This window comes from Nematostella vectensis, chromosome 9 (assembly GCF_932526225.1).
Source record: "Nematostella vectensis chromosome 9, jaNemVect1.1, whole genome shotgun sequence".
NCBI lineage: Eukaryota > Metazoa > Cnidaria > Anthozoa > Actiniaria > Edwardsiidae > Nematostella > Nematostella vectensis.
The window spans coordinates 5,815,962-5,836,148 of record NC_064042.1 but is presented as its reverse complement, the minus strand read 5'-3'; the positions used below and the strand labels follow the sequence as shown (position 1 = coordinate 5,836,148).

The window sequence follows — 20,187 nt, the reverse complement described above, 5'->3', positions numbered from 1 at the left end:
CGGAAATAGTAATTGCAGTGTTTTTGTTCGCTTTGCTTTCGAGTCAGTTTACCTAGAAGAAAGGGAAATGCGTTTTGTAAAATACGTTTGAACATGGAGATTCAGCAATTTTCTTGGCCATGTAAAAAGGAGAGTAGGACATATTTACTTCCGGCCGTGATACTAGGAAACTGGGTACACTAAAAAGCGCATGCGCGCCGCTGAATACGCGGTAAGTTGGAAGGAAGCAAGTTTATTCCACCGAAAACCAAAAAGCTACAAGATTAATTCAAATCTTGTCATTTCTGCTAGAAGACTTGGTTTGCTACTTGCCTGGAAATTACTGTATGTTCCCCATGTGATATTTGAAAATGAGTTATCCCGGGGAAGAGCGAGATTCGAGCAATGCTCCAATTTCTGCGAGTCGAAACCCTCCTCCAGGCTCAACAGTTGAAAAAGACAAAACTCAAGAAAAACCAAAAGCTCTCGGCGGTCAAAGCTCGGGTAAGATAAGTATTGAGATATGTATAGACTTGTTTTTATAGTCTTCTAGTGAAAGAATACCTTACGGATGTGATTTAGAGAACATTTCAGGATAACCAAGGTGGTTTGTAGTTGATTGACCAGTTGTGTTTTGGTTTGAATATTTACGTAAGTTTAGTAGATTTCAACGAAATACAGATGTTATACAATTGATTTGATGAAGAATAAATGTACTTCTTGTTTTGATTTCAACGTAATTAAAGTAGGATAACTTAATTTTATTTGATTTTGTCAAAATAGTGGTATTAGTCTTTGCTTTCGACTATAAAGTAGGGGGCAAAACAATATCATTATGATTACTACATTCCCTATAAAAATAGAGCTCTCAAAAATGTCTTGACATTGTACAGCGAGCATGTAACACCAGTCATGCAGGCAAGGGGTGAGTGATCAGGATCCCAGCTTCTGGGTTGAGCACCAAACGTTTAAATGACAAGAGGGAAGAATTAGAAGAAAAATCAGCAACTAAAGTTTTTGTCTTAAAAATTTTTTTCTTTTCAAAATGCACCCCCTAACTCCCCAACATATTAGCTGTCTTTAACCCCAAAATTAGGATTAACAAACCTCAAATAATTTTGTTTTATTTTCACCCTCTTCCAAATTTAGGCCACCCCCCCCCCCACCCATTAAGCAAATTATGACTCACAATGAAACTCATACAGTGGCCGATATTTTTCCATTAGGTGAGGGTCACCATGGAACAAGACCGCTTGACATGGCAGCCACAATGAAGGTTGGTAAATACACTATCATTTTACTTTTTACATAGCTGAGAGTTGTAAGGTTTGTTGGGAATTCCATATCCTTTCAATTAGCAGAATGACAAGTGATATATTTTTTAAGTTTGGTAAGATGTCATTACAGTTGAGTCTATTTATGTAACATTTTTGTTTGTTTGTTTTATGCACTAGTCATTTGAAACCCCCACCCCCATGGTCCAGGGGAAGTGTGGGGTTAAGGTGGGGGTTTAGAGCATGTTTAAACAAGAATCTATCCCGAGGGGGTAGCGGAGTTGATGGTTTTTGACTCTAAGACTTATCCCCACCGTGGGGGCTTGGGACAAGTGAATAGTGTCACAAATATGTTAGTTTCTGGCTTGAGACTCTTCTGTAGCAAGCAATTTCATGTATCAGTTTGTGGCATGGTGTGCGGTGACATGTGCAAAAACGAATATTTAAAAAAATAATGCCAGATGAAGATGATTTATTTTTTCATCTTTTTTTGTAACTGTTATCTTCATAGTAATTGGTACAAATGTACTCGCTGAATTGTAGTGGCTTTGAAAGATAAAAAAGCTTATTTCAGATGACTTGTTGTCAAGTAGTTGCCTATAGTTTGCATCCCAAGGGGTAGGGGCATTTAACTGCTGTTTTGTCCCGAGGGGGTGGGGACTTTTCTCGGTTTTGTACAGGGTCAAAGTCTTACCCCCCACCCTTCCCCGGGACCATGGGGGTGGGGTTTCAATTGACTAGTGCATTACTCACATATAACTTTCAATAGCCCATTTTCAATTTCAATTGTGCAAAAACAAACAACTCATGAATACAGTGCCAGCCTTGGTTTCAGGCAAACCATTTACAAATACCAGTTAGGTCATGAAGAATTAACACCTTTTTGCATTGTTCCAATCTAATCTCCAACTAACAATTGCACTGTTTATATCACTAGTCTATCTGTCCAGCAGACAAAGTAAAATTTTAAACTGGACTGTTCCTTTAATCTAACAACACTTTTGTATTGTATAGTATGGCATATTTATTATAATTATTATAATCTGATTGATCTTGATACTTCATAGGTCGGCAAGGCAGCACCCGTACTCAACCGACCAATCGCTCCTGCAGCAGCTACATCATCTAATGTCCTAGCAATGGGCGGCCATATAGGATCCAGCTACATGCCCGGTTTTGGAGTCCAAGGTCACCCGTTGGTAAACCCAGCCATCCCACTACAAGCTTCCATGCTGCGGGGGGCCATGTCTCCCCATCACCCATTCTCGCCCCATGTGCCAGTAGGCGCAGCAGCTGCTGCCCTAGCAGGGGCGCCCCCACGAAGTCTATCCTCTATACGCTCTGCAATAAAACCGAGAGTAACTACGCACCACCAGGGGCCTATCTCAACCACGCCTAGTGTACACCCTCAAGCAAGTGCAACCACATCAGCCCCTGCTGTTGCCCCCATTGCATCTACAGCAGCATTCTACCAACAGAGTGGCGAACACAAGCAGGAGATACGTGATGTAAGACCATCCTTGGTGACAGATCTAGCGCGACATGCTGGATCACCTCATGTGTCAGCGACTCCAACTGCGGCAGGAGTCTCTGCTCATCCTATTCCAGTCGCCACTTCTAAGGTGCCACCCTCAGGAGTCTCCAGTGCACCTCACAAACCAGCACAACCCGGTTTGTTGGCGCACTTTAGCCAGACCCACAGTCCCCTTCACATGCCTACGTCAGCCGCAGCAGGAAGTATCGCCCAAGGTGGTATAGTCAGCGGAGGGGTGGTGTCGATGGGTGGGCAGCCGCCTAAGGCAGCACCCTCTCCTGTCTCTGTAGCAGCTGTGACCAGTAAGATGTACTCTCACATGAACTTCAGCAAGCAAGGTCAGCAATCTGAGATGGCGCAACAGGTGGGTGTGTCAAGGTCAATGTGTTTGCCTATGTAGCTTAGCTTTGATTAAACATTATTTTGATTTGAATTGCTTATCCATGGTTTAAATATGAAACCCTGTGCAAATGAGACGTTCATCTCATTTATTGAATTTTAATCAATCCTATAATTAATAGCCAACCAATCCTTAGATGTTGGCTGCTTGTTGTTCTTTTATTCCTATCCTGTTGCCTCTTTGAGTATGGCAGAATCCACCCAGTTATTTATCATGATTGAAAAGGGGAAGTTGTTCTTCAAAAGGGTTTCCAAGACTGGTCCATGCCTACATTTAGTAAAAGAAATGACCTACAGAGTAACATGCTCTAAGAGAAAGCATGTGACTTTTTAGGTGTCATACTCGTGCCAGATGCAGAGATTGCTGCTGCCGCCACACCAGAGAGCAACAAAAGAAATCCTTTAACAAAAAATGACCTTTCTGAGAAAAAATATTTTTGATTGATTTGTAAGCACTGTATAAGCCATTGTTGTTATTTCGCACCTCCTAAAAGCCAGAACTCACTTGTTTGCCACCAAACAATTCACATGATTTCCTAGTGTTGGTCTCTCATCGTGGAGAGGTTCTGTTAGAAAATGTGAGTTTTTAAATATTTTTGTTTAGTCTGGCGAATTGTCAAGACTATCTAGCAAGTCAAGCGGCAAGGCATCTCCCGGACCCGCCCAAGCCCACATCACAGCAGTGACAACAATGAGCACCTCCCATGCCGTCCCCGCTAGCTCACCCATGCATGCCGGTTAGTAATGGTTAGATGCACTACGCATGCTACTGATTCCATAATAAATGCTCAAAGCTACCATATTAATCCATACACTCCTATAACGAAATAGTCTATCCCAATACTTTCTCTGGTTTCTATCAGTTTCTTCAAAGCAACAACATCAGAAAATTTTGCTATTTTAAAGCTGTTGGGCGTTAGGATATTTATATATAGCTAATAATGTAAAACGCAGCTCATGCTAATGCTTAAAAAGTCAATGAGTACCTTTCTATGTGCTCTAATGCTCCCATATCTTTTCAGCCATGGTGAGCGATGGTCGGGCAGACAGGTAAGCTCCCGGTATTTTTTTTTTATCACTCTTTATTTCTCTTTTTAACATTCCATTTACAATTCACATTAAACATTGCAACTTACAGTCTATTACTAACATTACTTTACAGATACATTACACTTTCTTCTTCCCTTTCACAAGAGGCCAGTTTCTCCCACTTTTTCAAGTGGGTTATTACATTATTTTTCTGTTTACTCATATGACTTTCAATTTTGTGCACTCTATAAACTAGTGATCTGAAAAATTGAACATTTGGAAGTATTTTCTTTTTTCTACAAAAGTATATGCATTACTTTGCTATAAGTATTAGATGGTTAATGATCAAAGCTCCCGGTATTGCTGTCATTTGTAAACTACACTCTTTTTTTATGAGAACCTTTTTTATAAGAATGTCCAGCCTGAAATTTCATCAAATTTTAAGAACATGCTAAGAATGTGCTAAGGCTCAGATATCAGAAAAAACTGATTGCCTTTTTAGTTGTGAAGCATTCTAAAATGCAGAATCAAATTGTGCTCATAATAACAACCTTATATATTATTGCTATTGATCATTTGTCTAAGTCTAATTCTCATCCTAATAATTCATTGGGTGTTATATTTTCATCACTTAAATTTAAGAACATTGTTAAGAACATATTCAGCCTTAAAATGCTCCAAAAATAGGAACAGGCCAGCCTTACCTGAAAATTAGATATCTTATAAAAAAAAGAGTGTTTATCTGCCAATAGCCCTGGAATTGACTTCTTTTTGGCAGAAGAAACAGAAAAGCTTCTTATCAAATAAAAAATTCCCTTTTTTACCAAACATTATTTCAACATTACAGATACTCATAACTACAATATAGTAGGTAAGTTCTTATGATAATGAATTGATTGTTTCTTCTTTTTTTCCAGGCCACACCAGCAAGTGCCCTTGGCAAACCCAATGTACCACCCTGGTATTCCAGCACCTTACATGTTTGGCCCAGAACACTTAGGTGCGTTTACACACCCCATAACACCGCCATAAAATATATACCTCTATGCTCCTAAACAAACGAACAGAGCTAGTTACGAAATGCCAGCATGAGAACAAATTTTATGCAACAAACTATGAAGGGAGTTGAGCTGTTAGGTAACACCAGAGCCTGACGATTGCATAGCATGAAACTCTGAGTCGCCGGTGCGCCAGGAATCATATATATTATTGTACCTCTATGAAATAGATTTATTGTTAACCTGCCTACATGTTTGGCCCAGGACACTTAAATACGTTCAAACACCCCATTAGACCACCTTGAAGTATACATCTACGAACTAGATTGATAGTTTAACTTGCTTAGAAAAATCTTATGGGTGTGAAAGACCCCTGCCTTTTATGATAATAAATGTCAAATTTACAGCACACCCAAACAAAAGAATCTGGCTGGGATTGAACTCTTTTTTTGATTTTTTATCGAGGAAAACAAAAGCCATGCGTTGCCTTTTGGAAATAATGATAACCTTTTTGCAACATAATCTTTTTTTAGATATTTTATTATGCATTGCATGTAGTCAATTTCTTTGCTGCTTATATAATATATTTTCCTGCAGGTGGTAATAATGTAAATTAATTAGGTTTATTGTTTAGTTTAAATTAAATGTGGGATCCTTTCAGGTTCAGGTTCCCCTTTCAAAGGTGCCAAAGAGCTTATGTATTTGATGTGTATTCTAAATTAGGTTACCCAATCCATATTGGACCTTATGGACCGCCTCCCTCTGGTATAAGGGTGTCACACGCAGTGACAACTGCCTCAGCACAAGGTGCTGCTGCCACGGCAACTGTTATGAACCCAGCAATCATTATGGATCAGACGAGATACATTGCCCTGACTCAACAAGCGGCTGCTGGATTTGGAGGTATCACATGAAATTTTTCCTAGGTCTTTGCCAGCTGTCATTTTGTTATACTTTAGTAAAGTACCAAGTGTGAGAAAGCATCCATTTCCAACGGCTGAATATTGATTTGCAATATTTAGCATTTAGGCCATACTGTATATGTTGCTAGGGTTTTCATACTGTAGCTCCTTTCTCTTCAGACCCACAAGATAACAAGCCCAATCTACAAGGGAACAAAATCATAATTTTTCTTTTTTCTTTCCCTTTATGGCTAGCTTTGGGTGAATAGAAATAAACCCTAGTGATCAATTTGAACCTATGTAAAAAAACAAGGAAGCTCAGTAAATAAATGTTTTTAAAAACATAGAAATTATCGCTTCATGCCTGTTGATTCCTTCATTTTTCCTACTGTAGCTTTTATTTAATTAATTCAAACAGCATAGGTTTGTGGCAATCTGTCATGAACCTTTCAGAACCTGTGTTATTTATTTATGTATGTTTTATCAACATAGTCGATAATATTTATCTTTGTTAAAAAGTCTCAAATTCTACCTTGTTGAATACATCCTGTCCTAAAGAAGTCTAAACTTTGGCAGTGTCAACTACCAGTTTTTTGTGAACCACATTTATACTCTGGTTAATGAACATGACTATTTGGGTATTTTGATTGATACAGTTTGTTTATTTTTGTATATATTTGTTTGAGTATTCATTAGTATATTTCCTTATTGGTCTTTGCATTGTTCAGGTCTCGCTACTAATTGTATGGCTGGCGACGTCCCTGGCTCCTCCTCTATGATGGATGTGACCACGCCCAGTAGCGGCATCTACAGTATGCCTGTACTAGGGGTCCCACCAGCAAGCTCTGGGATTCCTGTGTCAATATCGACATCTAACCCTAATGCCACGTCACCACGCCCGAGCATTCTTCGCAAACGCACTTCTGAGGGGTAAGAGAGAGTGTGCACACAAAATATTGTGTATCCTAAAGTAAGTCCTGTTGTTGACCCCTTAAACTTTGCTGTATTGCTGGATTTGATTTTTGCGCTTAACCGATGTTGGGTAAGCTCGACACTGGGAAAACACCCCAAACTCACTCAGTTTTCAAAAAAAACGCTTTTATGTTTCTTAAATTGTCTTTCTTAATTGACTAAGCTTAAATGTTTAACATGACCCCTGGATTGTTGTACTTGTGAAGATGTCAGCATTGTCCTTGTGTGTGGCTGTTCTGATCTTGTATTCCTTAGAAGAAACAACAAACAGTCCCATACTTGAAGCTCTGACCTTCATGGCTGATGCAATTTTCGTGTCTTTACATTGTTACAGACTCAGGAAGCCAACAATTGTTCCATATAATGACGGTGGTGCACCATCTTCCCAAGCAGAGAAGCCAGGTAGCCCCCGGTCAGACACCACAACTCTGTCGGCCCCTCAGTCTGGACAGAACTCCCCCAAACCTCCAAGGTAAGTCAAAATAATCAAGCACTAAATCAGCCTTCCATCCCAGGCAAATATGTGTCCACTTTAAATTTGGTTTTAGTAGAGGGTCCACTCTGTATTCAATTTAATAAAGGTTTTTAATTTTCCTGTTCTCTAGTGATGCTGGTAGTCAATCAAATGACCAAGTCGCCCCATCAACAACCCCGACAACCACCCAAGAACCACCCAAGCCTGCCGACCCAAGCGCACCAGTGACAGTGAAGAAGGAGCAAGGTGAATCAGCGGCAGCCACCCCAACACCCACCACAACTACTGTTGCACCAACAGCAACTGACAAGCCAGCTGTAAGCTTACCTGATGGGGCATCCCCACGCAAGAAACCACGCAAGCAGAATGTGTAAGTGTGAGGTTTTTACACACTTTGTGGGATGATGGGTGTTGCTTACCCTTTGTGGGAAGATGGGTGTTGCTTACCCTTTGTGGGAAGATGGGTGTTGCTTACCCTTTGTGGGAAGATGGGTGTTGCTTACCCTTTGTGGGAAGATGGGTGTTGCTTACCCTTTGTGGGAAGATGGGTGTTGCTTAAGTTATTATTTCTTGGCAATTTTCTGTATCAGTCCACTTAAAAAAAATGTCCTAATTCCCATATAGTTATCAGCCTGCTCAACAGGTGCAGTTGCGATATGGAAGATATTTCAGTACCGAGCTTGCAAATCCCACTGTTTTTGCCTGAGTGCTAAGTCCGATAGAACAGCTTTTCCAAGAGCTTTTCTGGGGCACTTTTCAAGAGTCTGTTACACAGGTGTACATTTATCAGCTTGGCAGGGTTTTTAGTCACTGCTTGTTCATAAGTTATTACATATGAGTTATGCTTATTTTAATAAAAGAATTCTCTATAACAGACAACTTACGTTGTTTTGATAAAATCTCCAATACCTATGGGTTTGTCATCTTTGGATTTGCAGAGTTGTGACCGAGGATAAATACGGCAGCACGGTACCAATAGAAGAAACATTATCTGAAGAAGATGACAAAAAAAAGCTAGCTGCACAATCTGAAGAAGCTTCCCAACTCGGTGTGTAGTGTTTAATCTAATTCGTGTATTTTCCTCCCAATAGCAAAATGACTAAGGCTTAAAAAACACCTTTGATCAGTGTTGGGATAAATTGATCTGATTTTTTTTTACTCCATTTTGTAATGCTTTTTGTTATTTGTTTGTACATTGAATCCTTAGATGAAGATCTAAAGTTTATCCTTCTCAAGCGGCCCAAGATTTCTATATTTGGTGGTTATAAAGTCAACACAAAGGCTGCCCATAACCACTTCCTCCGCTATTCTGACGTCAAACTCAAAGGTATTGTGTGTTCCTATTGCTGACTTCTCTTGGTTTCCATGTCTCTGTCCAAGTGTTTGAAATAAATCCATGTATTATACCTCAGCTATCACTAGATGGAAGCGATGCCTCAAAGTTTGCTGCTAAACATTTCATTTGCAACAAGACAAGCATAAACATTTGTAACCGGAGGTCCCTTGAATTGATGGAATGACAATGGAGGATTTAAATCTCTAAACTTTTGGTACTTGCAGCTCACATCAGACAGTTTAGCACTATGAGGAACTTGAGAAATGGGAACTAAAATCTTGTAGGTGCCATGCAGCATAACGCGATTAATCTCACTGTCAAAAGATAGGTGCTAGTAATGAACATCTGGCAAGGAAAGAGGGGGTTGGGGTGGGGGTTGGTTAAAGGGGTAACGCCCACCCCTAGCCACATGTCTTGGTGGTACAGTAGCCAGGGAGGAGGGGTTTAGCGCCCATGGAGCAGGTGGTCCATGCTCACCCCTACCCAAATAGACCCCTACCCATGTAGACCCCTACGCATGTAGACCCCTACCTATGTAGACCCCTACCCATGTAGACCCCTACCCATGTAGACCCCTACCCATGTAGACCCCTACCCATGTAGACCCCTACCCATGTAGACCCCTACCCATGTAGACCCCTACCCATGTAGACCCCTACGCATGTAGACCCCTACCCATGTAGACCCCTACGCATGTAGACCCCTACGCATGTAGACCCCTACGCATGTAGACCCCTACGCATGTAGACCCCTACGCATGTAGACCCCTACCTATGTAGACCCCTACCCATGTAGACCCCTACCCATGTAGACCCCTACCCATGTAATGCTGTAGTTTTCTTAGTGTATCTTTTCAACAGATGACCGCAAACCGACAATCCAGGACCTGGCCAATCAGAAGGGCGTGGCCCACCGGTTGAGTGGCTGGAGGGTGCAGCACATTGCCGCCCAGATGGACGAGCTCAACACCGTGGAGCAGGAGGTGCTCAAGAAGCTGTTTGAGTTGAGGGACAAGCTCCCTCGACCACGCCAAGGACAGAAACCCTCCAAGTTCCAGGACGAGCTGCTCATGCTAGACGAGCTAATACAGGTGCATGGGCGTTGAACGCTGACAATTAAACTTTTTATTTGGGGGGAGGGTTATTTTACGTTGCCCTTCAAGCAAGAAAAATATTTCCTGCTTAGGCTTGAAGAATGTCGATCAACCATGCCTGCGTTATTATTTTTCATTTAAAATTCAGCGGCTTATTCGCAAGGAAACTTCAAAATAACAATCTACGAATGAAGTCTGATATGTTATTGACAATATTTGATTGAAAATTTTATGGTTACTTGCTTGAATTAGCCGATTGAAATGGATGCTTTGTGTGACTCTCCATTGAGGGCGTAAAATAGCGGCGCGATTGGCCTTCTTTGAAAAAAGGCACCACCATTCCATATATTGCGGGTCTTCGTACTTCTCTTCTAATTCTATGAATTCAACCTTTCATATTTTAGGGAAACATCCAGCGCTCCCAGCTCGTGTCTGAGCAATTGTCCGACTCGCGGAAAACAATGGTCAAGGTAAGGGGTCTGGCTGGGGGCGAGTGACACTGTTGTATTTTGTCTAAGTGGCGCGATAGCTCAGTGGTACGGGCTTCGTCTCTCAAGCAAGAGGACAAGGGTTCAATTCCAGGTCAGGTCAACTTGGGATTTTTTTTTTTCAAAGTGTAAAAACCTGGCTCTCTACATTGGGAACTGTTTATCCATCTTATTTTTTCGGATAAGAACGTTAAACCGGAGGACCCTTCTCACCGCAGCTTATTAACATTACACTAATTAGGGGACGTAAAAATGCGTGACAGTGCTTTGACAAAACTCGCATCCATGTTTATAAACTGCGTGAATCATTCTGTATCTACACACCGACGAGTAAAGTCAGTCACACGTGGAGCGCATTAAACATATCCCACGATGTAAATTTGCGCTATACAAAACTTAAACATCTCATTTTTTTATTTCAGTTTCATCGCATTCTGATTGCTAAGTCTTCTACACTAGGCGTTGCTATGCATGAGTTAAAACGCTATGGAAAACGTGCCCAAGACACAACTTTGTTATTTTTTCATTAAATAATGAAATAACCATCTGAAAACAAAGCTAAATACTTTATTTACCAAACTGAATCGATAATGGTTTCCCCAAATTGGCCGATGGAAATGGCTGCTTTTTCACACTTGGTACTTTGCTAGGGTGACAAAATGGCGGCTGTCAGAGGCTGTTTGAGTGTACCTAGATAATTCATGTCTTTGTTTGAACTTGTTATTTTCAGGTGCTGGAGCATCGTCCTCGCTGTGTCGACATAATCCAGAAATACATTAACAAACGCAACCCAAAGAAGAAGAGCTGAGCCCACGTTTTTCCACCACACTGTACATAATACCATATATAGTAACACGCTTCGTGATCTAGGGAATGTTATCACGTGATTTGTTGCATGGGGTACCGCCTAGGAAAGCGTGTTTGCCACGTGATGATGCGGTCATCCCCTTTATATATTGAAAGACCATAGATTTCCATCCCTAGCGTTGTATTTGGGATTCCTGTTGTTGTTGGTCACGAGGGGTTGGGGAGAGCTTTCTGTGACGTCAGAACTTACAGGAACCCCAGGAAGCCCGAGAAATAACGCCTTGAAATAGGCTGCTAATGTCAGCGTGAACCAGCCCTGGGTCAGTATTCCATGTAAGATCCCAAGGTTAGTGCTGCATCATAGCCCTAGCATTAATACAGCATAAGCTTTCTCAGTCTATCAAAATGTTTGATAGAATATGAAAAATATGCCTTGTGTGATGACTGCTCTGGGCGTGTTACAGTGCGAACACAGCATAAGTTATCCATAAAATCACATGGTTTATTCCTCTGCTGGAAAGGTTTTTAATAAATTAAGCATTATCTATGCGCTGTTCAGTAGTTTGTCTACTCCCAGCAAGCGACTCGTAAGTCTGCCACGTCAACCATCAAATTGCGAGACGTAGGTTTTGTTCGTGTCAACCATCAAATGGCGTGACATTGGTTTCGTGACAATTGTGGCTTGGGTCACGCGTTCTTATCCAGTGGAGTCTGGCACTGCTAGATGCCTATGGTAGCTAAGTTGCCCTATGACAGTTGCCATGGATACGTCTTGCGTTCCTTTTTGTGTGATTGGGTACGCTGGTAAGTGTCGTACGCTCTTGCTAACGTTATAGCTGAGTTGCCTGAGTGACCGATACGTCACGCGTTCTTGTTTGGTGTCATCTGTTGCTTTGGGCATGGGCTTGAAGGGTCGTCTAGTCGGTTACCAGGGAAACAAGGTTTGCAGTCTGAGCGGGGCATCAGCCTTCGTAAGAACGGTTCCTCCTATAATGGAAAGATATCAAGTTAGGGATTAGAAAAAAAAAATATTATGTACGACATCGTCTTAAACAATATAGTCCACTGGGGCGCATAAGAGAACGAGATAAAACAACGGGAGGGGAGAATGCCTCGCGTACATTTGTCAGTGTATTGGACTGGTAACAAACGTTTCTCGGGTACGTTACGGTTCCTGCAAGGCCCGCGCACTCGGTAAATAAGATATTTACCTCTTCTTGCGTTAGGGGTGTGTATCCATGGCTTGCTTTCTCGTGATTGGTACATTGGCGGCTTAGTTCTAACGCCGCTGGTGAGAGATCTGCAGGCTCAGGCTCCAGTTTAGTTAAACCGTCATATTTTAGTAATCGCATGAGTCGCTTTCTGGAAAAGAGAAAAAAGATTACGGTAATTGATACACGACGATAACTGTTTTCCCATGAACCTGGATACATATGATAACTATCTCTGAAGTTGATAATAAAATGATATTTTTGTTAGCGACGCTGCTGGTTACAAAGACAAAGGTGATGTTGAGTTATGATGGTGATGATAACGTGATGATGGTGATGATCATGACGGTGATGTTAATGATAACCTTATGATGTTAATGACGTGATGATAAAAACATGATGATAACGTTATGGTGGAACGAGTTATTATTTCTGAAGTTGATCATAAAATGATATTTTTGTTAGCGACGCTGCTGGTTACAAAGTCAAAGGTGATGATCGTGATGATCATGACGGTGATGTTGATGATAACGTGATGATGATAATGACGTGATGATAAGAACATGAAGATGATAACGTGACGGTGAACAATGAAGTGATTGATGGTCATGATGATGGGGATGACTATGACCAAAAAGCTTGGTTAAAGCTTTTTGGGGAGCGTCATGGTACTGCGCATGTCTGGAGTCAGTGTTTATTGTAGGCTTTTAATTGTCTACAAACAGTTGAACTTTAAGCTGTCAATGCCTTGTTAAAATTATATGCAATATTTTACTGAAAACCATGTATATTGACAGTTTGTGGTCATTTCATTTGAATTTATGTCTCCCACATGTACCAAAGGCTCATAATTCAATATTAGAATTTGACTGAAATTCATTGTGTCCGGGCCGGAGAGCTATTGCAAATCTCTTACCATTACACTACCCCTTTAATGCACCGCCCATAACTTACTTGGATATCTGGACGCACTTGTGAAAGATGTGCGCTCCCACGGCTACCGCCAGTTCGCAAAGCAACACGTGGTAGAGAGACAGGTTGACATAATACAGCAGAAAAAAGAAGGTAGGTGCGGTAAACCAGACCTTGAATAAGAGTTATTCCAATATTAATACACAACACCTGATTTAGGTCAGCGCATACATACAATACAAAACCTGTTCATCCAAATAGGGTAACATATCACTTACGTAACATAAACACAATACAATATCAAGAGGGTAACATCAGGGGTGGGGCACTGGGGGGCGGGGGCACGGCCTTAAATATTTTCTTAATATTTCTGTATTGTGCCCCCTCCCAATATTTCGAGGCCTGCTACGGCAGTGATATTACATACGTAACATAATACGTAACAACTTTTGCAAACACACTACCCACCAGCCACTCCGTATTACTGTAGAAGATATTCGCAAGATACGAGAAGTTGTCCCGCTGAAGCCTTAGCATGATTATCGTCACCATGAATGACGCGAATATAAAACTGTAAACTCCGACCATGAACCGGTCTGCTAGCGTTAGCTCCTGCAAGAGATGGTCGGGATTACTGTCACGCACGAGTTTAAGGCGCCTCTAGCGACCAGCTATCAAGCGGCCTTTATCTACTAGTGGTCACCTATTAAAGGTTGGTTTTTACTAGGACGCAAGCGTAACCGCAAACGGAAGCGCAACACCAGTGAGAATCGGTCAAACACAAGCGCAAGCGGAAGAAAACCAACCAGTCTTGTTCTCTTGCGCTTGCGTTCTAGTGAGAATCGGAATATTACGTGCGCTTCGATTGCGCTAATGTCCAAGTAAGAACTCTTACAAACCCACAGGGACCCCAATCAGACACCCGGGTGAGACGCATGGGATATAATGATTTGATACGCCTAACATCGTTTGTCTGAAATCACGTACCGGTGTGTCGGGCGTCTGCTCATTCGTTGTCGCGTGAAACATCACTGCAGAAACCAGAAGCGACCTTTGTAAGAAAAATGTCACGTGATTAAATGGCATTTATTACTACGCAAGCACCAACACCATATTCCGGACGTCAAGTCGGCCAGGACATACTTGAATTTTCCAGAATATTCGGCTTTTCATACAGTGATATGAACGGCATTTATTACTGCGCAAGCTGGGGCTCCTGTTCTGTTTCGGGTTTCCTGAAGTGTTATGGGTTTCCTGTGGTTTGTGATGTAGCGACACCCCAAAAACCCTCTTCTCTACATTTGGCTGGCTATCGCCCTAGTGCTTCTTGCCCCGCTGACAACCACAGGACGCCCGGCTAAGTGCTTAATTCTTACCCATCAATCCACAGACGCATGGATGCATCCTTAGGAGGAATGGAAAAAGAGAAGCAGATGACGACGACTATGAAGAGGGGAGGGAGAAAGATCTTGAAAAACGCTGCTCGCTTATGGCGCCTCATGTGGAACAGGAACTCGTATCTGGACACGCCCTGGTCCAGGAATGGGTTATACCTGGAATATCATCGTAATCATGATTAGCACCATCATCACCATTATTACCACCATCATCATTACTATCATCATCATCATCATATTTACCATTAATGTCATCGTTATCATGATTATAATTAGCACCACCATCATCCTCATCGTATTCGTCGTTATTTTAATCACCATCATCATCATCATCACCATTATCTCCACCACCGTTATCATCACCAATATTACCACCATCATTCTTATTGTTATCGTCTTATTGTAATCATCACCCCCACCCTAATCATCAAGACTATTAGCACCACCCACCAAGTTTGTTCTAGCGTTGTATAACACCGTACCCCAATTGCCACCTCGTGATCCAATTTCACTCTTCCATACCTTTCATAGACGAGCTGCGACCACGAGTTAGTGTCAAACAGCCAGCCGGTGTAGTTGAGTGTCGGAGATACTCCACTACGAAACTTGAAATCACTGTCATCCGCTCCCTACACAACAAGAACACGACTTTAAAATCACTACCAACCTCTCTGTATGGAAGAAGCACTCCCGAAACAAATTTTAATCAGACAATACATGATGAGACTGGCACGACATCACACTACCACCAGCTACCTACAAAACAAGAACGATACTGGACACTCACTATCACGGTACAGAGACCATTTCCTCCTTATTTGAAACAGATAATAATGTCAAAGTTACTCGACAGCAGTTCAAATATGCCACGCAACTAAAGTTATGCGTACGGATTTGTTGCCCTCCAGCAAGCGCATCTCGTCGCTGATAAATAAACTGTGAGCCTTGCAAAATAACAGCCAGGGTAAAGCGGTGGCTGCGTGACGAGCGTGGATAATGTAACTATAGATTGATTGCGTGACTGCACCTTCATCAGTTTCCACCGCAGTTCCTTGGCTGTCATCTCCATGTCTTGTATGACGATGCGCAACGTCTGATTGTCATACCTGCGTCACGGTGAGACCAGGTCAAGGCCAAATAAGGAAATAATGTGACCAAATAAGGTAATATGAGGACAAGTAAAAGACCAAATAATGTACGTTCATGTCCAAATAAGGTAGTAGTAGGGTTTTGGCGCAGCTGGCGCAACTTTTTGATCTCCCCAAATTTCATTCCAAAAGTGGCGCAAAAGTCTCCGCACACCTCCGCCAAGCCTCGCGACCTGCGCATGCGCGAGTTTGCCAGAGATCTCTCGCACGACCAAGCCCACCTGTCAATCACTTTGTCACGTGACGGCCACGCCCACCTGTCAATCACTTTGTCACGTGACGGCCACGCCCACCTGTCAATCACTTTGTCACGTGATAGCCACGCCCACCTGTCAATCATTTTGTAAAAAACCTGTCAATCACTTTGTCACGTGATGACCACGCCCACCTGTCAATCATTTTGTCAAAAACCTGTCAATCACTTTGTCAAAAACCTGTCAATCACTTTGTCAAGAACCTGTCAATCACTTTGTCAAAAACCTGTCAATCACTTTGTCAAGAGCCTGTCAATCATTTTGTCACGTGATAGCCAAGCCCACCTGTCAATCACTTTGTCACGTGCTGCACCTAGGGGGAGCCTGGGGGCTATTCTGGTCTAAAGACGTATGAGACCCTAGATAAAATGACATTAAAGACGGAGGTGAAGATTAAAAACGGTGCGGCTACCGCCGGCGGTTGTTCGGTGCCGGAGGTGAACGTGAGTAACACTGCGGATGCGGGGCCTGAACACTGCTGTTGTAACGCTGATTACTATGAAGACTCAGAATACGGAAGCTTCGACCCCGTTGGGTTTGTGGCCGGAGCGGCGACAATTGTCCTTGGTGTTCTAGCAATGTTAGTCTCCATGCCACGGTATGGCGAAAAAAGATGGGTGAGATACTAGTCCACGGATGTGGTGCGGAGGCTTTAGACCGCACCGCCCCCACGCGGACCCCTTCGGAAGTCTTAGCAACCACACACATCACACCCAGAGGGAGCTCGAGGGGCTAGCCTCTCAGCTTCACATCTAAAAAAGCTTTTGAAAAGTGGTTTAAAGACATGAACAGTTTAATAAAATGGAGGAACGAACAGTTGAACGTACGGCTGAAGATCGGTCACCACCACCATATAATATCCTCGGCGGACCGGTGCCTGAGATTAACGCCCCCACCCTCATGCCGGAATTTGCACTGTTTGACCGAGCCCTCACCGAATACGAGACTAGTAGAGCCTCCTTGGGAGACGAGGATAGTAGTAACACCCTTTGCAATCATGGCGACCTAGTCACAGAGGACGGGGTCACTAGTTGCTTAGAGTGCGGGGAACAGATGCAGCGCGTGATCGCGCACGAAAGGGAATGGGGTTTTTACGGACATTCCGACGGCGAACGGTCTTCGGATCCAAGTCGGGTCCAGGTACGTAGGTCTGAGGATAGAAATATTGACAAGGATGTGGAGAACATGGGTTTTAGCGGGGTAATTGTATCCAAAGCTAACGAGATATACACTCAGGTGACGAAAGGCCAGATTTTTCGCGGCGACCCACGGAAGGCGGTCGTCTTTGCGTGTATCTACTACGCCTACAAGATGTCCGGTAAGTGTCAGACACCGAAAACCTTGATGGAAACTTTTGGATTGAGCAGGAAGAGTTGCCTTAAGGGTCTAAAAATCTTTAGTATTAACGTGCCTAAAGATTACTTACTACACGGAACGTCTCCCACCGTCGTGGACCACATTCACGATGTGATGGATAGATTCTCGGCGTCCCCCGCACAGAAGGGAGAGGTGGTCCAGCTCTACTACAGATCTAAGAACCGCTCGTCTGAGTTGAATCGCGCTCGCCCACAATCCTTTGCGGTCGCTTTAACCTATTACTGGGTACGGCTAAAGGGGGTCGATATTACACTTAAAAAATTCTCCGAAAGAACGGGCGTCTCCGAGTTAACCATCAGTAGGAAAGCGAGAGAAGTGGCCACAGTCCTGGGTACGCCTGGTGTGGTATGATGTTTCCTGATTTCCAGAGAAATCAGGATTTCCAGAAAACTGTCAGTTCGGAGTAGATGTGAATTAACACGTCTAAAGAAATTCGAAAAAAGTGGTTTAAAGACGTGGATGTAATAACAAAATGGATATGCAAAGTGCTGGAAGTCTTACAAATCTCACCGTGGAGGATCAAGCCGCCACCTTAGCGAGGTGGGGAGCCGCAGACTTTGACGCCGTTATGGAGCGCGCGGCGTGGGAGGGGTGCGTCGAGACCGTGAGGTTGTGTAAGAGTTGGGGTGCGACGGATTTCGAAAAGCCGATGGTCAGGGCCGCAATGAACGGCCACACCGAGATCGTTAAGATGTGTTGTGAGTCGGGCGCCTGTGACTTCGTGTATCCAGCGTCCATGGCCGCGAAAGGCGGGCACGTAGAGGTTTTGAAGGTGATGGGCGAGTATTGTGCCGACGGAGGAGAGGCCATGACCGAGGCCATGGGTGCTGCGGCGGCGGAAGGTCAGGTGGGGGTTGTTGAGTTGTTGATAGATCTAGGTGTCGATGTCGATGTCGGTTGGGCCACCGCTGAGGCGGCGTACAATGGGCACGTTGAGGTTCTGAAGCTGCTGAGAGAAAACTTCTGGGAGTTTGACCCGGACTATGCTATAACACCAGCCATCGAATCTCGCAACCTCGAGATTGTGAGGTTGTGCTTGGAGTGGGGCGCGACCGATCTCATTGTACATATGAACTACGCACGGTTTTGGCATCTGCATAAGATTTTCGCGGTGCTACGTGCGGCGTGGGGGTGGAGTCTTGTGCATGAGGAGCTCCCGGAGAAGCTACACAAGGTGAGATTCCGTAGAAAGCTGGAGGACGAACTAATGCCAGTAGCTTGGCATCCAGACAGGTTTTGGGATTGGTGCATGGATGAGCAAGGGAAGGAAATGTTGGGAGAGTGTTTCGACAGGTCGGCGTCGGTCGGCTAGAAGGCGGGTGTCGCGTGTTGGATTGAAAAGTGATTTAAGGACATGACCGGTTTGATAGAAATGGAGAACCAAACGGTGAAAGACCCGAAAGTATCCCCCGTAAAGCGAACAACGGATTATAAGTGTCTTCATGGCAGAGTGAAATATTATTGCAAAGATTGTCACGGATCGCAAATCTGCCCCCACAACCGGAGAAAAACGCGGTGCAGAGAATGTAACGGCGGTAGCATTTGTGAGCACAGACGAGCAAGATATGTCTGTAAAGACTGCAAGGGGAAAGGGATGTGTGAACACGGCAAACAGAGACCCTTTTGTAAGTTATGCGGAGGGTCTCAAATATGCGAACACGATAGACAAAAGCATCATTGCAGAACGTGTAACGGAAATTAACATTGACCCACTCAGTTTTGTAACGCGTCTCACGTTACAAAACACATACATTCCTAATCACCCTAACAACTAGCGATTCTGAAAATAGGTTTTGTATTTACATTGAGAGTTCGCGGTCGCTAGGGTGGTCTGGTATGCACACGTGGACAGGTATTGTCTTCTTGCGGTACGTCACATCCGTCCACATGCACCCCGCATGTTACCGGAATAGATACCAAGCTAAACCAGCCGTAAAGGCTGTGATCGTGGCGAGGTTAGTTTCGTGCTGTGTGTTCGTGGGTTTAATCACGTCCGGCTTTGGGTTAGTTTTCGCCTCCGGTTCCGGTTTGTGAGCCGTGACTGACTCGGTATGAGGTAACACAATCTTTGAATGACCCATATTATGTTTTGGGATCGTTTTTATCTCGTTATTTATTGGATTCAGCCCCAGTTTCATATCAGTGGTGGCTTTTTGTAACTTGTTATTATAGCCAGCGATCGAAGTGTTGTTATTTATCACAAGATACGATGGACTTAACCAACAGCCTAGGGCGAAAGCCAGGTCTAGTTTTTGTCTCGCCTGTTGTAAAGCAAACTGATACCGTTGTATACTTTTCGATATACTGTTTTCCACCACCGCGCTCTCAAAGAGTTTCGTGAAGACCTGTTTCGTTTCCTGAGCTGAACCGCTATCACCGACGATTGACGACCGGGTCTGAACTTGCGCGCCTAGAATACAGTAAACAAAGGCTTCGATGCTCTGGTTTATCCTAGACAACCCAGCTTTGGTTAACCCCAGTGATTTTTCCGGAAAGAACCACTCATACTGAAACCCAGTTCTAAGGTCTTTCAGGTACTCGATCTCAAAGTGATTCATGTGTTCGTGGTCGCTTTTGGCAGCGTCCCATTCGTCGTGTAATT

At 43.4% G+C, this 20,187-nt stretch overlaps 2 protein-coding genes across 3 annotated transcripts in view; one reads left to right on the top strand and one right to left on the bottom strand.

The window, feature by feature from the left end:
- Positions 1-31: 31 nt before the first annotated feature.
- Positions 32-11,833, top strand: LOC5501662 (histone deacetylase complex subunit SAP130-B). 2 transcript variants are annotated; one of them, XM_048732862.1, is made up of 16 exons: positions 32-483; positions 1,206-1,255; positions 2,321-3,151; positions 3,791-3,923; positions 4,209-4,236; positions 4,349-4,405; positions 5,133-5,215; positions 5,937-6,116; positions 6,844-7,045; positions 7,422-7,559; positions 7,693-7,932; positions 8,501-8,610; positions 8,770-8,889; positions 9,759-9,988; positions 10,396-10,461; positions 11,210-11,833. In XM_048732862.1, exons 1-16 carry the CDS (start codon positions 351-353, stop codon positions 11,285-11,287), a joined length of 2,679 nt encoding a protein of 892 aa, XP_048588819.1. In that variant the 5' UTR covers positions 32-350; the 3' UTR covers positions 11,288-11,833. The 2 variants fall into 2 exon arrangements, with proteins under 2 accessions (XP_048588819.1, XP_048588820.1); XM_048732863.1 differs by lacking the exon at positions 4,349-4,405.
- Positions 11,771-20,187, bottom strand: part of LOC5501664 — a 23,965-nt gene continuing 15,548 nt past the window's right edge. Inside the window, exons 5-12 of the mRNA XM_001622891.3 lie at positions 15,834-15,912; positions 15,329-15,435; positions 14,786-14,962; positions 14,397-14,460; positions 13,878-14,021; positions 13,452-13,582; positions 12,498-12,648; positions 11,771-12,273 (exon numbers count right to left, since the gene is read on the bottom strand). Of these exons, the coding sequence (XP_001622941.2) occupies positions 12,148-12,273; positions 12,498-12,648; positions 13,452-13,582; positions 13,878-14,021; positions 14,397-14,460; positions 14,786-14,962; positions 15,329-15,435; positions 15,834-15,912 (979 nt within the window). The 3' untranslated portion in view covers positions 11,771-12,147. The remainder of the gene's footprint in view (positions 12,274-12,497; positions 12,649-13,451; positions 13,583-13,877; positions 14,022-14,396; positions 14,461-14,785; positions 14,963-15,328; positions 15,436-15,833; positions 15,913-20,187) is intronic.